The 24,993-nt window shown below is 43.5% G+C and overlaps 1 protein-coding gene across 1 annotated transcript in view; it reads left to right on the top strand.

Moving 5' to 3' along the window:
• The window catches only part of GEMIN5 (gem nuclear organelle associated protein 5), a 79,850-nt gene that overhangs the window by 372 nt on the left and 54,485 nt on the right, over positions 1–24,993 (top strand). The window contains exons 2-8 of the mRNA XM_063121559.1: positions 2,599–2,753; positions 4,509–4,690; positions 7,461–7,612; positions 7,758–7,871; positions 21,799–21,931; positions 22,807–22,969; positions 24,049–24,261. Coding sequence (XP_062977629.1) covers positions 2,599–2,753; positions 4,509–4,690; positions 7,461–7,612; positions 7,758–7,871; positions 21,799–21,931; positions 22,807–22,969; positions 24,049–24,261 — 1,112 coding nt within the window. The remainder of the gene's footprint in view (positions 1–2,598; positions 2,754–4,508; positions 4,691–7,460; positions 7,613–7,757; positions 7,872–21,798; positions 21,932–22,806; positions 22,970–24,048; positions 24,262–24,993) is intronic.

Here is a 24,993-nt window from a genome sequence, read left to right as displayed (position 1 = left end):
TTGACAAAGCTGGAAATTATTCATTTTTTTATTGACAAAGCCAAAGATTATTGAATGGCGCTGAAGGCGGACTCAGTTGGTGGACTAGTAAAAGGGAAAAAAGGCCAAATTGGGGAATAGTTTTTTCTAGTGGGTGTGATGCTTTTCCTCCACCCCTAGTTTATTTCTATAGGGTGGGCTCAAAGTGGCTGTTATTTCCATGATAGCTGAAATAGAGCCTCTTTATTTAGAAGTATACCAGATCCTAGGAGCCATCTGTCATCAGTGGATGTCTCTCTCCATCATGCTGTACTTGTGAGGTACCTGCTGGTTCCTTGAATATATGGACCAGAGTTGGGGAACCATTTTTGGCCATTGGGCTGAATTCAGTTTTGGAGAAACTGGACCGGGTGGGGTGGAGCTGCATTCCAGTGGAGGGGACAAGGGTAAACTCAAAAGGGGTGGGACCAAAATACCACGGTTTTTTTTTTTTTTTTTTTTTTTTTTTTAGCATAGAGCTCTAACTAAGCTTTAGGAGAGGTGTTTCAGTCTTATAGAACTTGGGGCAGGGTGGGGAGAGGAACATGCAAACCCTGGGAAATGATTGGTGGTTGGGTTAAACACGGTAGGACCCAGTGGAAGGGCCCATTAGGGGACCCCCGGAGGACTGGATTTGGATTGTTGAACTGATCAAGTCAGGCACCCCTTAGTTTCTCATGAGTGACTACATAATGTTGCTATACTAGGCTTAGCAGGCTATCTTTGGAGGTAAACAACTGTGAACAGGCAGATACTACAATTTATATGCTCAATAACTAATACCTGCTCTTCTCACATCCTCCATGAATGGGCAATATGTATAGCCTGCCCTGTGCAAAAGTAGCATTGGGTTAGATATAATTTTTATATATCTAGAGTGACCATATGGACAGGACAGGGCTCCTGTATCTTTAACAGTTGTATTGAAAAGGGAATTTCAGCAGATATCATTTGTATGCATGCAGCACATAGTGAAAGTCCCACTTCATCGCAACAGTTAAAATAGCAGGAGCCCTGCCCTCTTTCGTATCTCGTCAAGAGGGCAGGGCTACTGCAACTTTAAGTGTTGTGATGAAGAAGGAATTTCACCAGGTGCTGCATGCATACAAATATCACCTGCTGAAATTCCCTTTTCAATACAACTGTTAAAGATACAGGAGCCCTGTCCTCCATTTCATATGGTCACTCTAGCTATATCCCCTTTATCTTTAGGGAACTGAGGCTAACTCTCAGCGTGATCCCATGAATGTTTATTTGAAAGTAAGCCTCGTTGGGTTGGATCCAGAGTTTCCTTCTGCCAGCAGTGGCGACCCCCTGGATAGAGTTCTGGTTGGAACACTCCTGGCAGGGGAAAGGAAAAGAAATTGACGTTTGCCCCTCACACTGAAGCCCCCAGTGCCACTTTCCCCACTGTTCCAGAGGGGTCTCCAACTCTCTGGAGTGAACTTGTAGGGAGCGGGAGGAATCACTTTAAATTGCCTTCTCCCCTCTTCTGCCAGCAGAAACGTTCCATTGAGTCAAAAGCCTGTGATGAAAGGGACCTTTCCATCCACAGGAGGCAAATGCTGGATCCATCTCATTGAGTTAAATGAGACTTGCTTCCAAGTGTGTGTGTCCATGAGTTTCTAATCAAATAAGTGCAATTTAAATGGTTGAGCTTGCATTTTTTTTCTAGAACTAGAAAATGCTATTTTCTAACGTGTCCTTTTTCCTGCTTGTTAACAGGGAATATGTGCATGTTCTAGTAGGACAGGGCAATAAATGCAGTCAGCATCTCTGGTACTTAGAGCTTAATGTTAGCTGCCACTGGAGGGCAACCACCCCTAAAATATGTCTTTGAGAAACTTTGGCTGTGTGTGTGTGATAACAGAATAAAAGGAACTGTCGTATACCAAAACAGACTGTTGGTCCATTGAGCCAGTATAGTCTATTGTACACAGAGTGGCAACAGCTCTTCAAGGTCCTGGGCAAGGTCTCTTGCATCCTCACTACTTGTGACTTGCCAGAAACAGAACCCTGGCATATTATGCATGTAACACATATGCTCCTAGCCTTGAGCTACCATTCTTCTGCGTAAGGAATGCTTTCCTTAAATCTAGGTAGGATGGAACTTCTCTATATAGAATTATTTTAATCAGTGAGTAAATGATTAAAATACATTGTGTAGAGAGTCAGTGATTCCCCTCAAATAGTTTCAAGAGTAACAACATACTTGCACCTTCATTAGCAAAGAGGTTGTAACAATCTGCATGTAATATTCTAATAGACATTAAGACAGAGAAGTGAAATTTGGACGTAATGCTAAAAGTGTGTAGACAATGGGCTAAACCCAGTTAGCATCTCCCACAGCAGATAGACTTCTTTCAGCAGAAAGGGACGAGTGATTCCCCCACCTCTCGCACTCCCCCAGATCTGCTCTGCAGGATTGGGGGTCCTCTAGAGCAGATTTTGGGAGGTTACAGGGGGGAAATCAGTTACATTGTGTGAGTGGAATCCCACCTAATACGGATTGCTTAATGAGGTTTTTTTTAAAACCAAAAAGTTGACTTATTTTACAGCCATGATGCTTTCTCATCATAGGGGAGCTAGTTGGCCACACCGAAAGAGTTTCTGGTTTTTCGTTTTGTCCCAATCCTGGTCAGAACTACTACTGTGCCAGCAGCTCTGATGATGGAGCTGTGAAAATCTGGAATACACAGACATTGACTGTCGTGATGGAACATATGCTGCATCAGGTAAAACAATTGGCGGTATGGCTGCAGCATGGGAACTCCTGTGATGTGTGGTTGCAAATTCTCTGGATTCATGGGCAGCTTTCCAGTGACTTGTTAACAATGCAGACTTTAGTTTACGGACACTGCAGTTTTGGGAGACTACTGGATAGGAAGAGCATGGAAACAAACACTGTTTGATTTCAGCAAGATTTACTTCCATGTAAGTGTGGTCAGGATTGCAGCTATTAATATGAACTAAGAAATGTCATAATGCTAGTTTGTTCATATTACTCCTTTCTGTGTGTCTATCTTTTTCTTTCTTCCTCATTTTCCCCCCCTCTGGGGATATATTTAGACCTCTATTAGTTGAGATTAATTTTCAGTTACCTTTTCTTTTAATGGAGTTCTAAAATCATGCCTCTGTGAGATGTAGAGCAATTTGGATAGAAAAGCAGAATATATTGCAATACAAAGCTAATGAGGCTTTTTATTTTACTGTTAAAAAGTTTTTACTCTTAAAGGCAGCCTAAGTGCTCAGTCCTTATTGATTGTATTCTCAGTGATTGGAAGTCCCCAAACCTGAAGGGATGAATTGTCCAATGCAGAGTAGCAGGAGGAGCAGAGACAATCTTTGCTTCCTTTCCCTACAGATCTTGCTAGGCAAGCTTTTTAGCTTGTCTGGAATGGGCTCTTGGGAGGGGGAGAGAAGGAGGCTGGAGGAGGTTCAGTAACACTCATATCCAGGCATCTCTGGTCTCCTGCCCTCTCCCCCCCCCCACTGGAACATCCCCTTTCCTCTTCCTCCGAGGTTGAAGGTCAGCTTCTGCGGTTCTGCCAGGGGGTGGGGGAGGAGGTCAGATCTTCAACTCTCTATTCTGAGGTTTGAGTGCTGTCTCCGACTTTGGAAGGGAGAATCCAAACAATCCTATGATCACTGGGACACTTGCCCAAGGCCATAGGATTGCTCTGTAAAAATAATTTAAATAAATAAAAGCTAAGTGTGGAGGAGAGGGCTGCTACTTGGAAAACTAAAACTAAAAGCCTCTGCGTGTGCCAGGTTTTTGGTCCATATGGGCAACAGTGATAATCTGAGAGCTTCATCTCCCTTGCTGGACTTTTAGTGTTACACTTTAAAGAAGCTTCATATGTTATGAAACTTTAGCCCTGGGAATAGCTGTTATATATTGTAGAGTTGAAACTTGGTTTTGCACCTTGAAAGGACCATAATGCCATTTGGATTGAAATAGTAAGTAAGGCTGCAATCCTAAATGCATCAGGTTAAGTCTCATTGAAGTTAATTAGACTTATTTCTGAGTAGACAAGCATAGGATTGTGCTGTTAAACAATCTTGTTCCTGTTAGCTTCTTCTGAATGGTAGAGTTGCAGTAGAAGTTGGATATACTGTCCTTAAGTAAGATGTGTGAGGATTATAACATGTATTTTCATTTTCATTGCAAAAGCAGTTTTTAAAAACCAAATAGTACTTGTTCATTCCTTGGAGTAAATTTTCCTTTTAATTGTCTACACTCTAGACAACTAATTCCCTGGCGAGCCGCTTCTAAAAAGAAAATGAGAGATAGCGGACCAGGACATCAATCGCTACCCCTGAAAGTGGTCACCCCGGAAGTGCAAATACCACTTTTTCTATACCTCTTTTGCCTCCAGTTTGGCATTCCTCAAGGAATCAGGTGGCCATTGCTGAGCCCTACTCTAGATCTGTAGAAGATCTTTAGAGAACATCCATGATTTCTTTTCATTGTTGTTGCTTTTTTTCAGAATACAATTTCTGCATTGCACTGGTCACCCAAAGTGAAAGACTTGGTTGTGTCTGGTGATGAGAAGGGAATAGTAATCTGTTACTGGCATAATCGAAATGACAGCCAGCAATTCTTCCCAGAGCCTAGAACCATATTCTGTCTCACTTGCTCTCCGCACCATGAGAATTTGATAGCCATTGGGTAAGTATTACTAAGGTTACATACTTGATAGAGGCTGCAATCCTATACATGCTTACCTGAGAGTAAGCCCATTTGTACTCGGTGGGACTTACTTCTGAGTACACTTGAATAGGATTGTATTGTTAGATTATTTTGTCCCCACAGAAAAAGGAACAGAATATATATAAAATGATCTGTTGTTTACTGATATTTACATTAAAAGAAATTTCTAAGTGATATAGAAACAGTACAGTATAAAACCATAATAAAATACTGCATGATAGCAAGGAAGACAAGATCACCATCTAGGAAAGCTTTCTAGAACAAGTGCATTTTCAGTAGGTACTAAAAACTCAGAAGGGTTGGCGACTGCTTAATTTGTAGTGGTAGGGTGTTCCAGAGAGTAGGTGCTGTGATACCAAAGGCCTATTCCAAACCCTCATGGGCTGGACCTCTGATACCTTAGGCACCACCAGGAGGGTGATTCCTGAGAAGTGCAGAAACCAAACAAGCATGTAGAGGTTCAGGTGACTTCTTAAGCATTCTGCTCCTGAGTGGTTTAGGGCTTTGTAAACAAGTACCAAAATGATGAACACTTGCCGAAAATTACTCTCTGAAACTGACCCTGCAGATAGGAACAGAACCACCAAAGAACCGTGCCTCCAATGCCCACCTCACAAAGTCAGTTCAAGAGGATATTGTGGTCAATTACTGGAATAACTTGATATTTTATGTGCCAGTCTTCCAGCAGGATAAGTGAATGTAACAGATCCTATTGTATATCCAGGCTGATTGATCCTCTGCTAGGTTTGATCATCAGTCCCTGAATTTAAGACATCAGCTGTGTTCTGAGCATTACCTGACTGATGAACACAGTTTTTGATTGCCTTCATTGTTATGTCCACTAGACCTGACACAGAAACATGATAAATGACTAATGATGGCAGAAGCAAAATAAAAACAAACAAATAGAAGGCAGTAGTTTTTAAATGACTAATATAAATAAGGTGCCAGAATGAACACAACTGCTCAAACCACTAGTGGAGAAGGATGATTAACAAGAAAGCCATTTATTATTATACAAAAATTACAAAAAAGCTGATGTATCCCATAGTTGTTAGGCAATAGTGGTGTTGGGTACTATAATACAATAAACCAATAATTGGAATGCTATTCCTACTATAAGACAATACAAGTCTATAATATAGCCCAACAAAGACACACTAACACACTTTAGTCTATTAAACACATTTGGCAATACATCAGTACGTAAACATACGTTCACGGATATATTATAAATAAGGTTTGTTCTTATTATATTTTATTCTTTCCAGCGTTGTAAGTTGTTGACAGGATTTTGCAATAAACTTCCCGTTTTCGCTGCTCAAGCTTCCTCGGAACAAACGCCATATCAGGTTAAACTGTCAATTATAGGATATTCATCCTCAAACTTTCTTGTGGGGGAGAAAACCCCTCCAGTTGAAGGCGGCCAGTCTGTTTATGGTCTGAAAAAACCTGGTAGGCCGATTCTAGAAAGTGGGGCTGAGGATTACTTTTTGGCCTCGTGGCATTTTTGATATGTGATCCTATGGGCTCTGTTGTTCCCATCCTTTTAAATTTCTGCAAGACATTGAGGTTACCTGATGATGCAGAATGAGGTATCTGATTACAGCCAACTCTTATCAGGTCTGTTTCCAGATGTACATAGGTGCTTACTTTTAAAGGATCACATACTCCAGTGTGAACTTGTCCTTGAACATAGCATTTTTTCAGGCCCTCATCTTGGAGCCCTGAAGTGTGTGTGGGGCAGGGGGTGGGGGACTGGAGAGAGGACCGTCTCATTTGGGGCACCACTTTTATGGAATGCTTTTGCTAGGGTGGCTCCCCTGGCACCAACTTTTCTTCAGGTGAAGGTATATTTAATATGTGCTAGCAATTATTTTGATTGCTGCCATTTTAATCCCTTTGTTTTATTGTGCATAAGAACATAAGAGCCCTGCTGGATCAGATCGAGGATCTATCTAGTCCAGCACTCTATTCACACAATGGCCAACCAGCTGTTGGCGGGGACCCACAACACCCTCCTACCCGTGTTCCCAGCAACTGGTGCATACAGATTTATTATGTTGCAAACTGGAGGTAGCACATAGCCATCAGGGATAGTAGCCATTGATAGCCTTTTCCTCCAGGAATTTATCCAAGAAACTTGCCAAAACCAGAAGACACTTGATGTATGTGTTGCTCCAGATTTGCATATGTTACAGTTTTTTTCAAACTGATTGAATTCCAAGAAAGCAGATTCTTGATGTTCAGTAGCATCTGTCTCTCCCCCCCCCCCCCCCGGCAATATGAACTGAGTATCTTCAGCTTTGTACTTTTATATAGCACTTATTTTTCAGACAGGCTGGGAAATATTCCAACCAGCTAAACCAACTGACTCTTGATATTAATTCAAATTCATTAGATTCATGTAGGAATCATTAAAGCTTAACATGCTAAGATGATTCTTAATTGTTTTCTGGTTATGGAGCCACTAGGAAAGATTGTTAATGTGTTTAGAATTCATATTTGTGGAATCTCTTTCAGCTGGTAGCCTGCATAATGCTTCCTGGCGTAGCTCTCTAGACATACGTTGCCCATTCCTTTATTGCAGAGTAAGAGACAATTTGGGGCAGGGGGCGAAGAACATGGAAAAGATTGCATCAAAAATTAATGAGCTGTATCTTGTACAGGCATAACTCAGTAAAGCATTATTTATTAGCTAAGAATTCATAACTCCTTTTATTTTTAGCTATAAAGATGGAATCGTGGTCATTATCGACACCAGCAGAAAGGGAGATGTTGTTCATCGCCTGAGAGGCCATGATGATGAAATACATTCCTTGGCATGGTGCCCTGTTCTTGGTGAGGAAGGTATATTCAGTCGACAAGAAGAGTTCCAAGGTACGTACAGTGTGTTCCTGGAGCATGAGAAGAATGTGCACTCTTGTATATATCAGCTGCTCTAGGGAGTCCAAAGATTTAATGTAGCTTTCATTTGAAAATAAACTACTACCATTTTAATTTCATTTTATGGTACTTTTGGAAGAAGACACCACTACTGGAGGTGTGGCAGAAGATGCAGCTGTAGCAAAAGGGTACTGCTTGGCCTCAGGAAGCAAAGATCAGACCATCCGTGTGTGGAACTGTACTAGAGGCAGAGGTAAATCTAGAGAATTTTGTTTTGGTATTTTCCTTTGGTAATGCATGTTAGAGAGCGTTGTTTTCCCCCCTCAGTTTCTTTACTTCGTGCTTCACAATCTAGTCAACTGTTTGTAGAATAGTACTAACAAGTTGTAACTGCAGTAGGTACCCTAAGCAAGTATGGAAAAAGTCTCTTCTGTTCTCATCTAATTGCTGGCAGAGGTGTCATCCAAGGCTGAGAGAAAGAACAATGCCTTTGTTGAAATGGAGGGAAATCTGTCTTTATAGGAAAACCACCAAGTCAGAGGCAAGCCTCATTGAGTTCATTGGTATTTAGTTCGATGTAAGTGTGTGTAAGATTAAAGCTTAAGAGGTCCTAGGCAGTCCTAAGAATTGATGGCTTGTTTTATGGAAAGTCAAAGGGTGTGTTTGGACAATACAGTAGTCAACCATGTGTTCATAGTCAACTCCACGGATGGCTAGGAGGTACTCCTCACACAACATGATAATTGACTGTGAGTTAACTATGAACACATGGTTGACTATTGTAGCTGACCCCTGCCCACCCACCCTGTCTCTGCCCTCCCACCGAATGGCACCGCTTGTTCTCATTAGGATTTGCTTCATGGGACTGGCACATACCGTCCCTGGATGGGGTGCTGCGATCAGCGGCTCCCCAGAATGTGCAGTGCCGTCCCTGGGTAGGACGGGGCACCACGATCGGTGGCTTCCCTCCCTGAGCCATGCTCCTGTTCAAAGGATTTGTTCCCTAAAGCTACATGAGAGATGCTGCAGCTGCCCTGCTTTGCACTTGCAAAGGGGGGCAGCTGCAAGCATCTTTTGTGTAGCTTTAAACCTCAGGGTTTTGGGGGGTATGCGGTGGAACGATCTCTCCTGTAGCTTGAAACACCAAGCTACAGGAGAGATTGTTCCACTCCCCAAATCCTTAAGGGTTAAAGGTATGGGAGAGATCCTTCCATGCCTCCCGCCCCTGCCCTGATATCCATTTGTGGATATTGGGCCAGAGGGGTCAAAAGATCTCTCCTGCGGCTGTCGAACCCTCCATCCCAATATCCACAAATGGATTTCGGGGCAGGGGGACAGATGGATCTCTCCTGCAGCTGACAAGCCACTGAAGAGATTGTTCCACCCGCCTGGCCCGTCTCCACAACTTTGTGGAGAAGGGCAAGTGGGGCAAAAGGATCTCCTGTGGCTGTCATGCCGGGAAAGAGATCATTCCACCTGGCTGGCCCATTCTCCACAATTTATGCCAGGGTGGGGTGGGGCGGGCCAATCAGATCACCTCAACCAGGGATGGGATGGGCTCTTCCCAGGAAGCTGACAGGTCTATAGAGCACCGCTGGGCAAGAGTGCAGGGCTTCCTACCACTCTTGCCTAGAGATGTAAAGTTTCCGGAAATTTTGAAGCCGGGGGTGGGGGGTGGGGTGGGAAACCCATTTTCTTCCAATATTTTCAGGAAAAAACTGAAATTTTCAGAAAAATTGAAATAATGCAATATTAGCACTTTTCACAGATTGAAAGTCACTTTAGGAACATAAAATGTTATTATGTCCAAATTGGTTTGGCATAAAAATATTACATTTGGTATATTAAAAGTACAGTGTATTCAAACAATTATTACAAATTGAATTTTCTTTTTATTTTTTTTTACTTTTTTGGGGTAACAAATGGACCTGCAAGCTCTTGAACTGTTAGAAACACCTGAACTGTAAGGAACCTCTTTGGTTTTGCTAGTTTATGAGAAACAGGCAAAAAACAATTAGAACAACAACAGAAGAAACCATCAACATTAGTAAGAAAGAAAATTATTTATGTCTCCGCTAGTCCTCCACAGTGTCAAGCAGACATAAAGCACCCATTCCCATAAAAATAACTGAGAAAAAGGGGGGGAGGGGACCAAGATTCAATGAATATGCATGAAATTTAATCAGACTCATTTTCTGAGCTACAGCTATCACTATCAGTTTCAGTCTTTGCTTCAGTGGCAGTGCCCCCTAGAAGCAGAAATGCATCTTGCTCTTGCATTTGAGAATTGTCTCAGTTTGCAACCTAGGACTTGCTTGTCCTTGGTGCACAAAAATTGTAATAATCTGATACTTTACATATTTTTGTGAACCACCCAGAGAGCTCTGGCTATTGGGCGGTATAGAAATGTAATTAATAAATAAATAATAAATAGTTTTTAGAAATTATTTGGAGAAGTAAATACCTGAACACCATCTATTAAACATTTTATTTATCATGCTAAAATAAAACATCCCATAATCCACTTTTTCTTCATTTTTTTTCAATTTTTCAGAAAAACAAACGCTTTGGGGGGAAAAGGGGGTGGGACATTTTTTCCTGAATTTTTCCATCCTCCCCCTCCCGCCGCGAGCCTTCACATCTCTACTCTTGCATCGCAACTCTGTAGGCATGTGAAATATCATCAAACATTCATAATGAAGCCTGCAATAAGTTGGCATCCATTAAACATTCATGACAAAAATCAATGATCTCATAAATATACGTCTAATAGATAATTTCATAAAGCGTCTAATATAATAAACAGTAGTCCGGTACATGTTCTGTTTCGATAATTCTTTGTCAGCAGGACGCTGAAAAATGATACAAAAACACCTTACTCAGCATTTTGTAACCAATCACATACATTGGTTTGTCATTTACTACATACAAAGCAAGAAAACAGAGTATATTGGCCTCACCAAACTGGTTCACAAAAGGAGCCACGGCTATACATTTAGAGTGGAACCCTCCAAGGTTTATCTAAAGAAGAAATAGTGAAACTTTTAATTATAATTATAAACTATCCAAAACCTAAGTTGATTATACAAAATTATACTAAAGACTCTCAAGGCTTACCACCATATCATTTTCACGTCTTCAAGCCGTCAGGTAACGCTCTCAATTTCTTGACGAGATTTCAAAAAGGCTCCCAGTTCTTATAGAGTGTAGTTAAAGTAGCTTAATTGGCTAATAAATCACCTTAGGGGAGGAAAGCTGTAAGATCTAAACTGGCGTTTAGTCCGAAAGGTTGAATACAATTAAGTCGATGGATCCACTCAGCTTCCCTTTGAAGAAGTTCCTTGTTCAAATCACGATAATTATACTGAAGGGGAAAGATCCTGTCAAGAACAAAAAACTGAAAATCATAGTAATGATGATGATACTCAATAAAATGTTGGACTAGTGGTGCCTCCGTTATCCCATTTCTAAGTTTAGAACGATGTTCAATGATTCGTGCTCGTATACTCCGCATAGTTTTGCCCACATAAATCAAACGACAAGGACAGATAATGATATAAACCACCTTCTTCGTAGAACAGTTAGAAAAGTATCTTAAATCAAAAGTTCGATTATCTGTAGGGTGTTTGAAGTTCTTAATTTGTAACGCCAGGTCACATACTGAACAACCCCCACACCTATAATGTCCTTTAATATTATGTGTGAGGTTTCTTGGAGGATCTATATCTGAACGTATAAGATAATCTTTAAGATTCTTAGCCCTTTTCCAACCAATCCGTGGTGGTACCGCGCATCCTGGAAGATGGTTAATAATGTGCCAATGCCAATGGATAATTCTCATAATAGCATGTGCAGATGGTGAGTACTCAAATGCACATGAGAGTCGGTCACTGGTTGGATGTGTAGATCTAGTTAGTAGAAAGTTCCTAGAAACAGCATTCACACGTCGTTCAGCCTCCGTAATAACCGTATGAGGGTATACCCTATCTGCTAGTGATTGACGAAATTTTAGTTTTTGATTATGAAAATTTGAATGATCCGTTGAAATGCGTTTGAAGCGAAAAAGTTGACCCAGCGGAAGATTATTACGTAAGTGGGGGGGATGGAAGGATGAAAAATGAAGAAGGGAATTCCTATCCGTAGGTTTTACAAAAGTCTTAAAACACAGTGCATTATTTTTCCGATATGTAATTGTATCCAAAAAAGATATGTACCTAATATCACTCTGAAAAGTAAATTTAATATGATCATGAAGTGTATTAATCCAGGTTTTGAAAGCCTCGAAGGAGTTTGGGTTTTTATAGATCAAAAAGATATCATCTATAAAAAGCTTATAGACAATTAACTCTTCGTAAAAAGGATTTGTTAAAGGATCTTCTTCATTTTTCATCCTTCCATCCCCCCATCTTCCGGTGGGTCAACTTTTTCGCTTCAAACGCATTTCAATGGATCATTCAAATTTTCATGATCGAAAACTAAAATTTCGTCAATCACTAGCAGATAGGGGATACCCTCATACGGTTATTACTGAGGCTGAACGACGCGTGAACGAAGCAGAACATGTACCGGACTACTGTTTATTATATTAGACGCTTTATTATATTAGACGCTTTATGAAATTATCTATTAGACGTATATTTATGAGATCATTGATTCTTGTCATGAATGTTTAATGGATGCCAATTTATTGCAGGCTTCATTATGAATGTTTGATGAACATCTTGTAAATGTTATCTATATGCCTGTCTTTTGTACATTTGTGATATCTTTTGAATTATTCGTCTATAAAACTTTCTTAGTACCTTTGTGGTTGAGTGTTATCACTCATATTGTACTATTGTTATTTTCAACCACAGCCTTCTATTTTACTTTATTTTGGCATGTGAAATAGTCAGCAGAGCCTACCACATGACACAGTAATCAACAGCTGTACAAATAGTCAACTCTGTACACCATTGATTATTTGCTTTGGTTATTTTGGGGAAATAACCAACCGTGATGTGGAAAAGTGTCATGCTCCACCAGAGTCCTCAACATCAGAGGACGAAGGGGAAGAGCAAGCTACAGCAGATCATGGGGAAGGGACTAGCTGCCAAGTTGAGCAGGACCTCTTACTTGCAGGAGGCAGGCAAGATTGGGCTGAAGCCCCTCTAACAGAGTCTGACAATGATGAAGGGTATCACGAGGCTCCTCCAACCCCAGCTGAGAGCAGGTTAATGAGAGTGCGGGATCAGCATCAGCAGGCCAGAGCTTGAAAGATACAGAGCTAATTGCCAGACCTGATGTCAGGAATTAAAAGGCTCAGAGCAGCCCAGGGAAGACGCGGGAAACGTGCAACTATCCCAGTGTTCGGCCCATCCAGCTATCTGTGTGTTTGGACTCCCTAGTGAGCCTTGACTGTTTGGACTGCGACCCCACTCTGGGATTGTCTGAAGTCCTACTCGGTGACTGTGTTAATCCACTCTGTTGGCGCCCCCAGCTACTGAGAATTTCCAGCTGCCGTTTTTCTCGCTTGGCCTTCACATTGATAAGAACGGTCCTAAATCTCTGCTCTCAGCTGGCAAACCCAGACAAAAAGACTTGCCAGATGACACAATCATCAACGGTTGACTATTTAGGCTACAAGTGACTATTTAATCAACCGTTGATTATCATGTCCGAACTGAGTCAAAGGCTAGGAAATTGGGTTCTAAGAACTGGAGCCAGAATAGTTCATAAAGAAAAAAGACAGAAAATAAGCAGATACAGGAATATCAGAGCAAAAAAAATTTCCACCACTAAAAGAACAGAAATAATGTTTAGAAGCTCAGATAAAAGAAGAAGAAGAAGAGATAAAAGAAGCCATAAAAGAATTAAAAAGCAACAAATCGCCAGGTCAGGATGGATTTACGAGTGAATTTTATAAAGTATTTGCAGATGTGTTGGTACCACAACTGAAGAAATTGTATTATGAAATACAAGAAGGGCCCACCTCCCAAAAACGTGGACACATACTATAAAAACGCTTATTCCCAAGCCCAATAAAGACAAATGCAACCCAGATTCATACAGACCAATATCGTTACTGAACATAGATTTTAAGATTTTTACTAAAATATGGGCCAAACAGTTAAAGGAAGTCATTAATGAATGTTTAGGCCCAGATCAATATGTGTTTTTTTTAAAAAACAAAACAAAACAAAACCCAAAAGATCATAGAACCAATTAGGAAAGTATTCGGCATGATAAATATATGTAAGACTGCTACAGTAATAATGACATTGGATCTATATAAGGCCTTTGATACTTCTAATCCCAAAAGCCCGCCATATGACAGGTGTATTAATTTTGTTAGGTCTTCTTTGAATACAATATTTTTGGTATACACTTTTCAAAGATTTTGAACCAGCTATAACTGGTGAGGAGGTTAGCCATCTATCAAATTTACCCTCATGAGACAAATTAGTTACTAAGAGTGGGTTTTGGCCCATCTGCTAGGCCGGAAGGTCCTGACATTTATTTTTCTGGAACTTCCCTAGAAGGCTGCCGTTCCGAGAAACATCACTAGATGGCGCCAAAGGGCAAAAACTAACTGGTGAGGAGGAGCACTCTGGCATTTTATATATAGGATTTATTATTATTATTATATTTATTTGTATCCCGCCTTTTGCCCAATGCTGGGCCTCAAGGCGTCCTTACAAAGTTTAAAACATACATTGGGGGGAGGGAAAAACCATAAATATTTAAAATACACAACAAAATTATAAGACATTAACATAGATGGAGGGCCAGATTATTCTCCAAAGGCCTACTGGAACAAAAACGTTTTAGCCTGCTTCCGAAAGCCCATCAAGGAGGGAGCCAGCCTAGCTTTCCACTTATATATAATTTGGGAAGTAAGTTCAAACATATAATAGAGGCCATATACGCACAATCAGCAGCAAAAATAAGATATAATGGATTAGAAACGGAATAAGACTAAGCTCAGGTACAAGACGGGTGCCCTCTCACCACTTTTATTTACAATGGTAATTGAATTTCTTGCAGACAGAATTAGGAGAAATGTAGATATTAAAGGAATACATATAGGTGGGAGAGAATTTGAACATCTATATGCAGATGATATTTTATTTACATTAGGAGATTCAAAAAAGGATTGAAGAATTGGTAAGAGAACTAATGGAATTCCAACAGTTAGCATGTCTTAAGGTAATTACAAAGAAATCTGACTTGATGTGTATGAATATAGGACCCCAAGAATCATAGACTAGCAGAGTTGGAAGGGGCCTATAAAGCCATCGAGTCCAACCCCTTGCTCAATGTAGGAATCCACTTTGAAGCATCCCTGACATCCACTTTGAGCATCCAGCTGCTTCTTGAATGCCTCTAGTGTGGGAGAGCCCACAACCTCCCTAGGTAACTGGTTCCATTGTCGTATTGCTCTAACAGTCAGGAAGTTTTTCCTGATGTCCAGCTGGAATCTGGCTTCCTGTCACTTGAGCCCATTATTTCGTGTCCTGCACTCTGGGATGATCAAGAAGAGATCCTGGCCCTCCTCTGTGTGACAACCTTTCAAGTATTTGAAGAGGGCTATCATGTCTCCCCTCAATGTTCTCTTACCCAGACTAAATATGCCCAGTTCTTTTAGTAGAAATTTCAGAAATGATAGGTATTCCTTTACTAACAAAATCATTTAAATATTTAGGAGTTCAGATCCCTAAAAGACAGAAGAATGTACTGAAACTAAATTATGGAAAACTTTGGAAAGAATTAAAAAAGGATATAGCCAGATGGGAAAGGATAAACCTATCACTCTTGGTCCAAATAATGAATATTAAAATGATGCTATTACCAAAATTCACTTTTTTCTTTATGTATCACCACAAGAAATACCACTTAAAAGGTTTAAAACATGGCAAAATGAGATAGAAAAAATATCTTTAAGAGCAAAAGACCCAGAACAGCAAAAGCCGTCAAATACAGATCATGACAAGAAGCAGGGTGGGGTATACCACATCTAAAAACACTATGACACTTATCAATTAAGATATTTGTTAACAATAATAAAGGAAGGGGTGGGTCCACAATGGATAGAAATAGAAAAATAATTGATGGAATTGAAGGAAGAAGAAATACAGGATGTTTTATGTCAAAATAAATATTAAACAACAAAATAAGAAACAAAAACGTACAATAAAAGGATTATTGAAAGTATGATATTTTTGGAAAGAGAAATTAATGCCAGGGCTCTCACTGTTTACACCAATTTGGGCATACCTGGACTTTTATTACACTGCGCACTGTTGTGCGCAGTGTAGTTAAGGTTGGTAAGTGAAACGAACATTCCGCCATGTTAAATGGAGTTACTGGGAGGAGGGTCAACCTAGCAGCCTAAAATGAAAAATATTTCAGTAATCTTTCTGAAACACAGTACTGCCAGAAAGCTTTACATACCCTGCGCATTTCAGGAAGATTGGTGAACTATTGAGGGCTGGATGGGAGTTTAAAGCAGAAAAGGGGGGGGAAGCATGTCTGTCTCAATCTGATCATGCACACTTCTGGGTTGGCGACCTCTTTTTTGCGCACTTATAGCGCTAAAGGGGAAGCCTCCCCATGCAATCCATTAGTAGGATTGCATTCCCCTGTCCAGCCCATTGATGGAATCGCCTTTCTTTTTTCAAAAGACCATTCCATCAATGTTTAATTAATTTTTTTAAATCCCCATGTTTCCCTATGGGGAATCTGATAAGCTAACGCATGCGCGTCAGCATCAGATTCCCCGGAGGGAGGGGGGAGAAGCAGGGAGAGCGCGGCCGGCGCTCATCCCCGACGGATAAGGTAAGTGGGGAGAGGGGGCTTACCTGGAGCCGCCGCTGCAGTTCGTGCCTGGGTTGAAATGGAGTCCCCGGCTTCACCAGAAGTTAGGCCTTGGCCTAGCTTCTGGTGAAGCCGGAGGCTCGAATTAAACCTGGGCCGGCTGGAGGACGAGGGGGTAAGTGACATTGTGGGGGGGTTGAGGTTGGGCGGGGGGAGTGGAGGGGTTGTCTGGGGGCCACCGCTCCGGCGGGCCCAGGCCCGGGGGGAGCGGAGACTTATCTCCTCCACCGGCCGTCCCAAGATTAAATTTAGCCCCTGGCTTCAGCCGGAAGTTAAGGCCAAGGCCTAACTTCTGTTTAATCCAGGGGCTAAATTTAATCCCGGGACGGCCGACGGAGAGGAAGATAAGTGACGTTGGGCGGGGTGATTCCCTGGCCGGGGCGTGCCGGGCTGCGCCAGTGGGGGTTGGGTTGGGGGCTTCCCTGGCCCCGCCGCCGTAGATACTACGGCGGCAGCGGCGGTAGGCCAGGGTGGGCCGCGCCGGTGGGGTGTGGGGGGATTCCCTGGCCCAGCTGCTGCTGCAGTTCGGGCGGGTGGCGGCGACGGTAGGCTGGGGCGTGCCGGGCCACCCCGGTGGGGGTTGGTTTGGTTTGGTTTGGTTTGCTTTCCTGGCCCTGCCACCGTAGGCCGGGACCTGCTGGGGGGGGGAGGGATTCCGCACGATCACTTACCTCCTGCCGGTCACCGCCTGCTTCATTCTTCGAAGCCAGGACGGTGGGGTTGGAGGCGGAGGCTTTAGAGCGGCGCACCAGGAAGCGGCTTCCTGGTGTGCCGCTCTAAAGCCTCCGCCTCCAACCCCACCGTCCTCACTTCGAACCCTGGAGCGGGCAGTTAGTGAAGGGAGGTAAGTGAGCACGCGGCGGGGGGTGGGGGACGGTGGGGAGTGGGGATTGGGGGGCCCTGGCCGGGGGGGGTGGGGGTAGGAGAGGAGGGACTTACCTCCTTCGTTGCAGGCCCGGCGGGAAATGGGAGTCCCTGGCTAAACTGGAAGTAACGCCTTGGCCTCACTTCCGGTTAAGCCAGGGCTCGATTTACCGCCGGGCCTGTCAACGGAGGAGGAGGTAAGTGCGGGTGCGGGTACGGTGGGGGGTTTGCCGGGCCTGCTGCTGTCGGCACAGTTCGTGCGCCGGCAGTGGTTTGCCCAGGCCGGGTTGGGGGTTGGGAGAGAGCGATCGGGGGAAGGGAGTGAAGAGACGATAGCGAGCATCGGGAGTGGGGGGGCCGGAAGTGGGGGGGCGGGAAAAAGCGGGGAGGGGAGCGGGAGTGGGGGGCGGGAGCGAGCGAGCCGGGGGGTGGGAGAGCTTAGGGGCTGCGGGGGCGGGGTGAAGACGGGGTTTGGGGGATGGGGTTTGGGGGGCGGTGTGTGGGGGTCTTCCCATGGCCCGCTGCTGCTGCCGCCGCCACATTTCATGCGGTGGCGGGTGCAGTCAGGACGGGACGGTGGGGTTTGTGGGGTTGCGGTGCGGGTGGGGATGGGGGAATTTCACCAGGTGCTGCATGCATTACAAATGACACCTGCTGAAATTCCATTTTCTATAAAACTGTTAAAGATACAGGAGCCCTGTACTCCTTTGCATATGGTCACCGTAGCTATATGGAAAGGAGGACAGGGCTCCTGTATCTTTAACAGTTGCATAGAAAAGGGAATTTCAGCAGGTGTCATTTGTATGCATGCAGCACCTGGTGAAATTTCCTCTTCATCACAACATTTAAAGCTGAAGCAGCCCTGCTCTCTTGACCAGATACAAAAGAGGTCAGGGCTCCTGCAGCTTTCACTGTTGTGATGAAGAGGGAATTTCACCAGGTGCTGCATGCATACAAATGACACCTGCTGAAATTCCCTTTTCTATGCAACTATTAAATATACAGGAGCCCTCTCCTCCTTTCCATATGGCTAGGGTGACCATATTCAAAGGAGGACAAGGCTCCTGTATCTTTAACACTTGTATAGAAAAGGGAATTTCAACAAGTGTCATTTGTAGGCATGCAGCACCTGGTGAAATTCCCTCTTTATCACAACAGTTAAAGCTGCAGGAGCTATACTACAGTGACCACATTTAAAAGAGGGCAGGGCTCTGGTCATCTTTTACAAAAAGCCATGAAATTCAATAAACAAAAAACCTACGGTTTATAAAACAACATTAAGGATGTACACTTTTCCACCAAGCACCAAAAAGCAGGGAAATTGGGAGTTAAGGCTCACCAGCCTTAACACCACATCCTCCCTAAGGAGGCAGAAAGTACCGGTGAAATTCTCATTCTGCCAAAGCAGATAAACCATGAGGACAGGGTGGAGAATAGGATATGCAGAGGTGACTGTGGGGTTGTGGAAAAACCTTGAATCTGGGTGGACCCAGGGGCTCTATTCAAGCCTGAGCCAGGCGACGATGGAACAGGTAACCCCTCCCCCCCGCCTGGCCCCTTACCTGGACCTGCCACTGCTGCAGCACAAAGTGTGGCAGCTCCAGGCAACCCCCCTCCTGCCTGGCCCCTTACCTGGAGCCGCCACTGCACAAACTGTTGCGGTGGCAGCTCCAGGCGAGCTCCCCCGCACCCCACCACTTACCTTCTCCATCATGGCCTGGCCCGTGCTTGAATCGAGCCCCCGAGTCCACCCAGAAGCAAGGCTGCAGGTGCAGACTTCCTTCCCGGTGGACCAGGGCGCTCGATTCAAGACCGGGCCCAGCGACGACGGAGCAGGTAAGTGGGGTTGGCTGGGGTGGGGGCTTGCCTGGAGCCGGCGCCGCAGTTCGCACAGCAGCGGCAGCGGGTCCAGGTGAGGGCCCAGGCGGGAGGGGGGGTTCTTACCTGCTCCGTCATCACCGGGCCCAGGCTTGAATTGAGCTTCCAGGTGGACCAGGGCGCTCAGTTCAAGCCCGGGCCCAGTGGCGATGGAGCACGTAAGTGGGTTGGGGCTTACCTGGCAGCAGGGCCAGGCAGGAGGGGGTGGGGTTTCTTACCTGCTCCGTCGTCGCAGTCCAACACCCTTGGAGGGAACCAGGTTGGGGAAGGGCTGCTCTAAACAAAAAAGAAGTAGGTGGCTCTAAGTTGTTCGTCATCAGTTTTCCACAACCCCACAGTCACCTCTGCATATCCTATTCTCCACCCTGTCCTCATGGTTTATCTGCTTTGGCAGAATGAGAATTTCACTGGTACTTTCTGCCTCCTTAGGGAGGATGTGGCGTTAAGGCTGGTGAGCCTTAACTCCCAATTTCCCCACTTTTTGGTGCTTGGTGGAAAAGTGTATGTCCTTAACGTTGTTTTATAAACCGTAGGTTTTTTGTTTATTGAATATCAAAAGGAAAGCAGTAGGCAAAAACAATTTGAAAGAAATAGGATTGATACAAATGAGATTTTTTTTATGAATGGCAGTACCCAATAACACAAGAAATATGAAATAATCATACCCTAAATATGGGAATGTCATGACTTGTATGGATGCAAATCAGTCAATTTATAAGGACCAGAAAGATAATAAGGCAAAGTACAAGAGAATTAACAGAGTGGGGCAAAATCATGTATAAATATGAATTGGGAGATAAGGGTACGATAACACAAATCTCTACAATGTTAATGGAAGCAGGAGATAAGGGGGAATGTAACAGTTAAACATATATGGGAAAGGGACCCTGAAGAGGAAATAGAGGAAGGGGAATTTTGTTTTTGATAGATTCCCCTTTCAAACAATATATACAAGAATAAGAGAAGGTGAACTGAAATTAGTACAGAAGTGGTATCTGACACCAGTAAAACACAAAAATCAATAAGAATATATCACCTTTGTGCTGGAGGGGATGTCAAATCAATGGGACACAAATTCATATGTGGTGGGAATGTAGGAAGGTCAGGAAGTTTGGAGGGAAGTTTTTTTCAAGAAATAAGAAAAATGACTGACACCGAAGCTAGCTTTACTGAATATGTATGTTGAACAAAATAGAGAGATAAGAGAAAAAATATTAATTGGATTTATGTTGACAGCCTTGAGGAAATTAATAGCAAGCAACCTCGGATGCTGACAGTATCACTGTGGAAAAAGAAAATTTGGGACATAGCAATAAACGAAAAGTTAGCACAAAAGTTAAGAATACATAGAGGGATAAAGAAAAGACATACTTTCAGGATGGACACTCTCTCTCTCTCTCTCTCTCTCTCTCTCTCACACACACACACACACACACACACACACACAAACACACATGAAAAAGTAATAAAATAGAACGACTTTGGCCGAAGCTTACAGAAATCTTTCGGATTCATAAAAAGCAGATAATCAATAAATGAAATGGAAATTTAAAATACCACCCTGGATAAGGAAATGAAATGAAAGATGTAAGAAGGAAAACTCTGTAATCAACCAAGTACCGTGAGGGATATAGAATAAGCATTCATGTGTGTAATTTTATTTTATTTTATTTTTTGAGTTCAATGTATTTTAAAAAATACTAATTTTTTTTAAAAAAGTTTCTAGTTATCCACAAGTGTTTCCTGAGTATGTTGTTTTAAAGAGTGGGTTCAGGCAACATGATAGGGTGGTTTAAATAGTCTATAGTTGGTTACTTAACCCACCATTGGTTATGTTGTGTTGAGGGAGTTTTTTAACCAACGGTTGGTTTTTTGGCCAAAATAACCAATGCAAATAACCAGCACTGTGTAGAGTTGGGTTATCATTTTGTATGGAGGACACCATTGGTTATTTTCTCAGCCATCTTTGGTTATTTCGTCAGCCACAGAGTCGCAAGCCAAGAGCGGTCAAAGGATAGATTTTCAATAGCAATGGCTGATGGGATATTAGCGGGAGAACTGAGTGGAGAGAGAGGGCAGGGGAATGAATGGATTACTAGACAACTCAATGCTGATCCTAATCCACATCACAGTGGATTACTATCATGATATGTGGGGCTGACGAGGCTCGCCTGGCGCCAACGCTGCTATCTTACCGGCGTCAGGTTAAGACTTTCCTCTTTGCCCAGGCATATGGCAGCACATCTTAATCACCCACATGTTTATTTTTTTAACAGTTTTTAATGCTTTATGTATGTATGTTCTGCATTTTAGAATGTTAAATTTTGTATATTCGTTTCTATCTCAATTTTAGAATTTCTGTAAACCACCCAGAGAGCTCTAGCTATGGGGCGGTATATAAATGTAATAATAAATAAATACCACATAGATAAACAACTGTCAATTTTATTATTTTGACACCATTGACTATTATGTTGAGTACAACCTTTAAGTGGAAAACCCAGTTTGTCCTGATGTCAGTGGAGCCTGGCAGCCTCTAGCGTGCTGGGTATTTGGTAATAATTCCTTCTTTTTTCGTGCAGTGGTAATGACTCTGAAGTTGCCTTTTTTGAAAAGAAGAGGTGGAGGTGTTGAATCAGCTGTGAAAGAGCGCCTCTGGTTAACACTGCACTGGCCTCAAAGTCCGCCCACACAGATCTTATCCAGCTGCTTTGGGTGAGTAGCCTGAATGCAAGGCAACAGTAATGGGGAGATAAGTATGCATTAGATTGGGGAATTATTTCCTTGGCATTCCATAACCTCCCTCTTACTGGAGACTTAGGGCCTTGCTAGACCAGGCGTTAGCGCGGTGTGAGGCCCGGTTTCCCTCCTGTGCATCCAGATGACGCACAGGGGAATCTGGGGTCAGGCCGCACTGAAACCTGCCTTAAGCCGGCATAAGCGAATTCGCTTATGGCCTGGCTTTTCCACAGCCCCGACCTGAGGCCGGGGCTGCGGAACGTCTAGCAGGGTCCGTGGCTTTTTGCAGCTGCTCGCTTACTCGTGAGTAGCCGGGAAAAGCCACGGACTGGGCACAGCGCTCATCGGGCCGGGGGGGGGGGGAGAGAGGGGCGGGGGGAAGGCCGGACATCGGGGATGGCGCGGGGGGGGAAGGCATCGGGGATGGCGCGGCGAGGGAAGGAGAGCCGGGGGGAAGGCATCGGGGATGGGGGGAGGACGGGCGAGCAAGGGGGGAGGGGGGCATTGGGCATTGGGGGGAATCAGGGGCGGGGGGGGCTTCCTGTTGCTCCGTCGCGTCGTGCATCTGGAAGCTGGCGACGGCGAGCGCTAGCTCTAGCGCGCCGTCGCCCCTCCTCCCTGCCGGCTTATCCGGCAGGTCTAGCAAGGCTCTTAATCTCAAAATGCAAGGTTTCCCATTTCTAGTCAGTTTGCTTCATATACAGAATGTGATGTGTTAATGCTTTGTGTGGTGCATTGTTTCTGGTCCTTTAGGAACGGACTCCATGTAAATTGGCATTACAATTCTGTGTATGTGTGTGTGTTCCTTATATTCCTGATTTCTGCATGTCTTACTGTTCTTCTCTTCACAGAGGTGAATTGCTGCAATGGGATTTGACACAACCTGGGAAGCGGAAGTGGGAACTCCTGGGAGCTTCATCTGAAGGACAAAATCACTCCAGAATAGTGTTCAATTTGTGTTCCTTGCAAAGAGAGGGCAGGCAGCTACTTCTCTCCATATCAATGGACAGAGATGTAAGAACTGCACGTCTCTTAAAACACTCCGGAACCATATTGGTTTTCAGGATGCCACAACCATGGCTGCTGGATTGCCATCAGTGGCCACAAATCTTTCCCATCAACCCCCTGCCAATTCTAGAATGATTTGAGAGGGTCCCCATCCCCAGTTCTCCACATATTGCCAATAACTTTGAGAAGAGAGGACTCTACGTGCTGTGTGTATGTATGACATATCGGTCAGAATGGTTTGGGAAGGGAGGGCCTTCTACACTTGATGCCTTAGGGCTGCTTATTCCTTGTTCATGGTGCCCCCTATTTCAGTGACTCACCTTCCAGCTTCTTTCACAGCCTGTGGAGCTTCCATGATCCATTCCAGTCTTTGCTTTATCAGCTTTCGGTTGTCTCAGCTCTTGGGCAATTGAAAGCATCGCTTCGGTGACATCTGCAGCTCTTACTATTTTTAGTAACTTCAGAGTAGGGTTGTTGGAGAAATCTGCAGCAGAACCAAATGAGTTCCGACCCAAGGATTCCACAATGGACCGACTTTTCCTTTCAGGTGGATTCTGCAGACTTGCAGACTGTTTTTTCAACTGTCAGGAATTTTGTGCAATTTTTTTTTCATGGAAAAATACACACACACTCCAGACAAAAATGTGATAAAGTGTGACAATTTGCATTTGGGGAGAAATTGTGCATTTTCGCATATGCAAAATTGGGCACATTCGGAAACGTCAAAAAATCAGATTCCGTTGGTAGGAGAAAAATGAAAGGTGCCTGAGAATCCGAGAAACACAGACGGAACGGATTTTACACAATGTGTACATCCCTACTTCAGGGTGTCATTTTTATAGAAGCAAAGAGTGAATGGAAATCCTGTAAACTTGAGTCTTGGAAATAAGCAGAACCAGAATTCCAAGTGGACCATCTCATCAGCATTGGAGCAGATACTCACTCAGCTGCCATGCTCCGCTTTGGGAAGTAGTATGCTTCTGGAGAAATGCTTCAATAATTTCCCCACCCACCCTAACGTTTTCAATAGCTTTGTTTTGCCATATACTTACTTTACCTTCATCAGCACTTTTCTCTTTCTTTAGGTGAAGTGTTGGGACCTGGCAACTTTAAATTGCTGCTGGACTATGCCCTCTCTCGGAGGTTTTGTTTACAGCCTGGCCTTTTCCCCAGTGGACACGGGCAGCCTTGCTGTAGGAGTTGGAGACAGCATGCTCCGGGTGTGGAACACCTTGTCCATTAGCAATCACTATGATGTAAAAACCTTCTGGCAGGGGATTAAATCCAAGGTCACTGCTGTAAGTGTGCACTTTTCGGCTTTCGTTTGTTCAGCATGTGTGTTTAATTTCTTCCGATTCCCAGACTGATATTGATGGTGACGTGATCTTGCTAATGCTTACTGTACATTTCGCATACAGATTACTGCTTGTGCTGTGGTCACCTAGTAGGAGAACACTAACCTTACATCCCCAGCAGTCCTGGGAATAGTTTGAACCCAGGTGGCACTAATAGAAAACAACTTTTAACAAACAGAAATGCTTTTAACAACTTACAAACAGCAGTGGGAGCTGCTATTTAAAGATAAGAAGGTAACAAAATGTCACAAAGTAGAACACTGCTCAGTAGGACAAAACTCACTATTTTGAACTGCGAACTTGGCTTTGGCCAAGAATAATTGGACTTATTTCCCACAGTCAATAAATGACTGCTTTGTAGGTGGCAATGGCTTATACCATCAAAGTCCTGTACTGGAAAAATTGTCTGCACCAGCAAGTCCAACCTAAGAGGCTGCAAGCTTTGTTTATTTTAAATTGGTGCTTGAGTTTATACAGTGCTTCTTTGCTGGTCATGTGTGCAAGATCCTTTCCACGCATGAAGCTGCAATGATATATAGCACTAATAGCACTTATAACAAATGTTCACTTGTATAGCTGAACATTTTGTACTTTCTATTGAAATAGATTACTTTCTTGACATCAGTGAATATCAAATAAGTTAAGAGAACCAGTGTGGTGTAGTGGCTAGAGTGT

Source organism: Elgaria multicarinata, chromosome 3 (genome assembly GCF_023053635.1).
Source record: "Elgaria multicarinata webbii isolate HBS135686 ecotype San Diego chromosome 3, rElgMul1.1.pri, whole genome shotgun sequence".
Taxonomy (NCBI): Eukaryota; Metazoa; Chordata; class Lepidosauria; order Squamata; family Anguidae; genus Elgaria; species Elgaria multicarinata.
The sequence above is the reverse complement of the archived record's forward strand: the minus strand, read 5'-3'. Positions and strand labels throughout refer to the sequence as shown.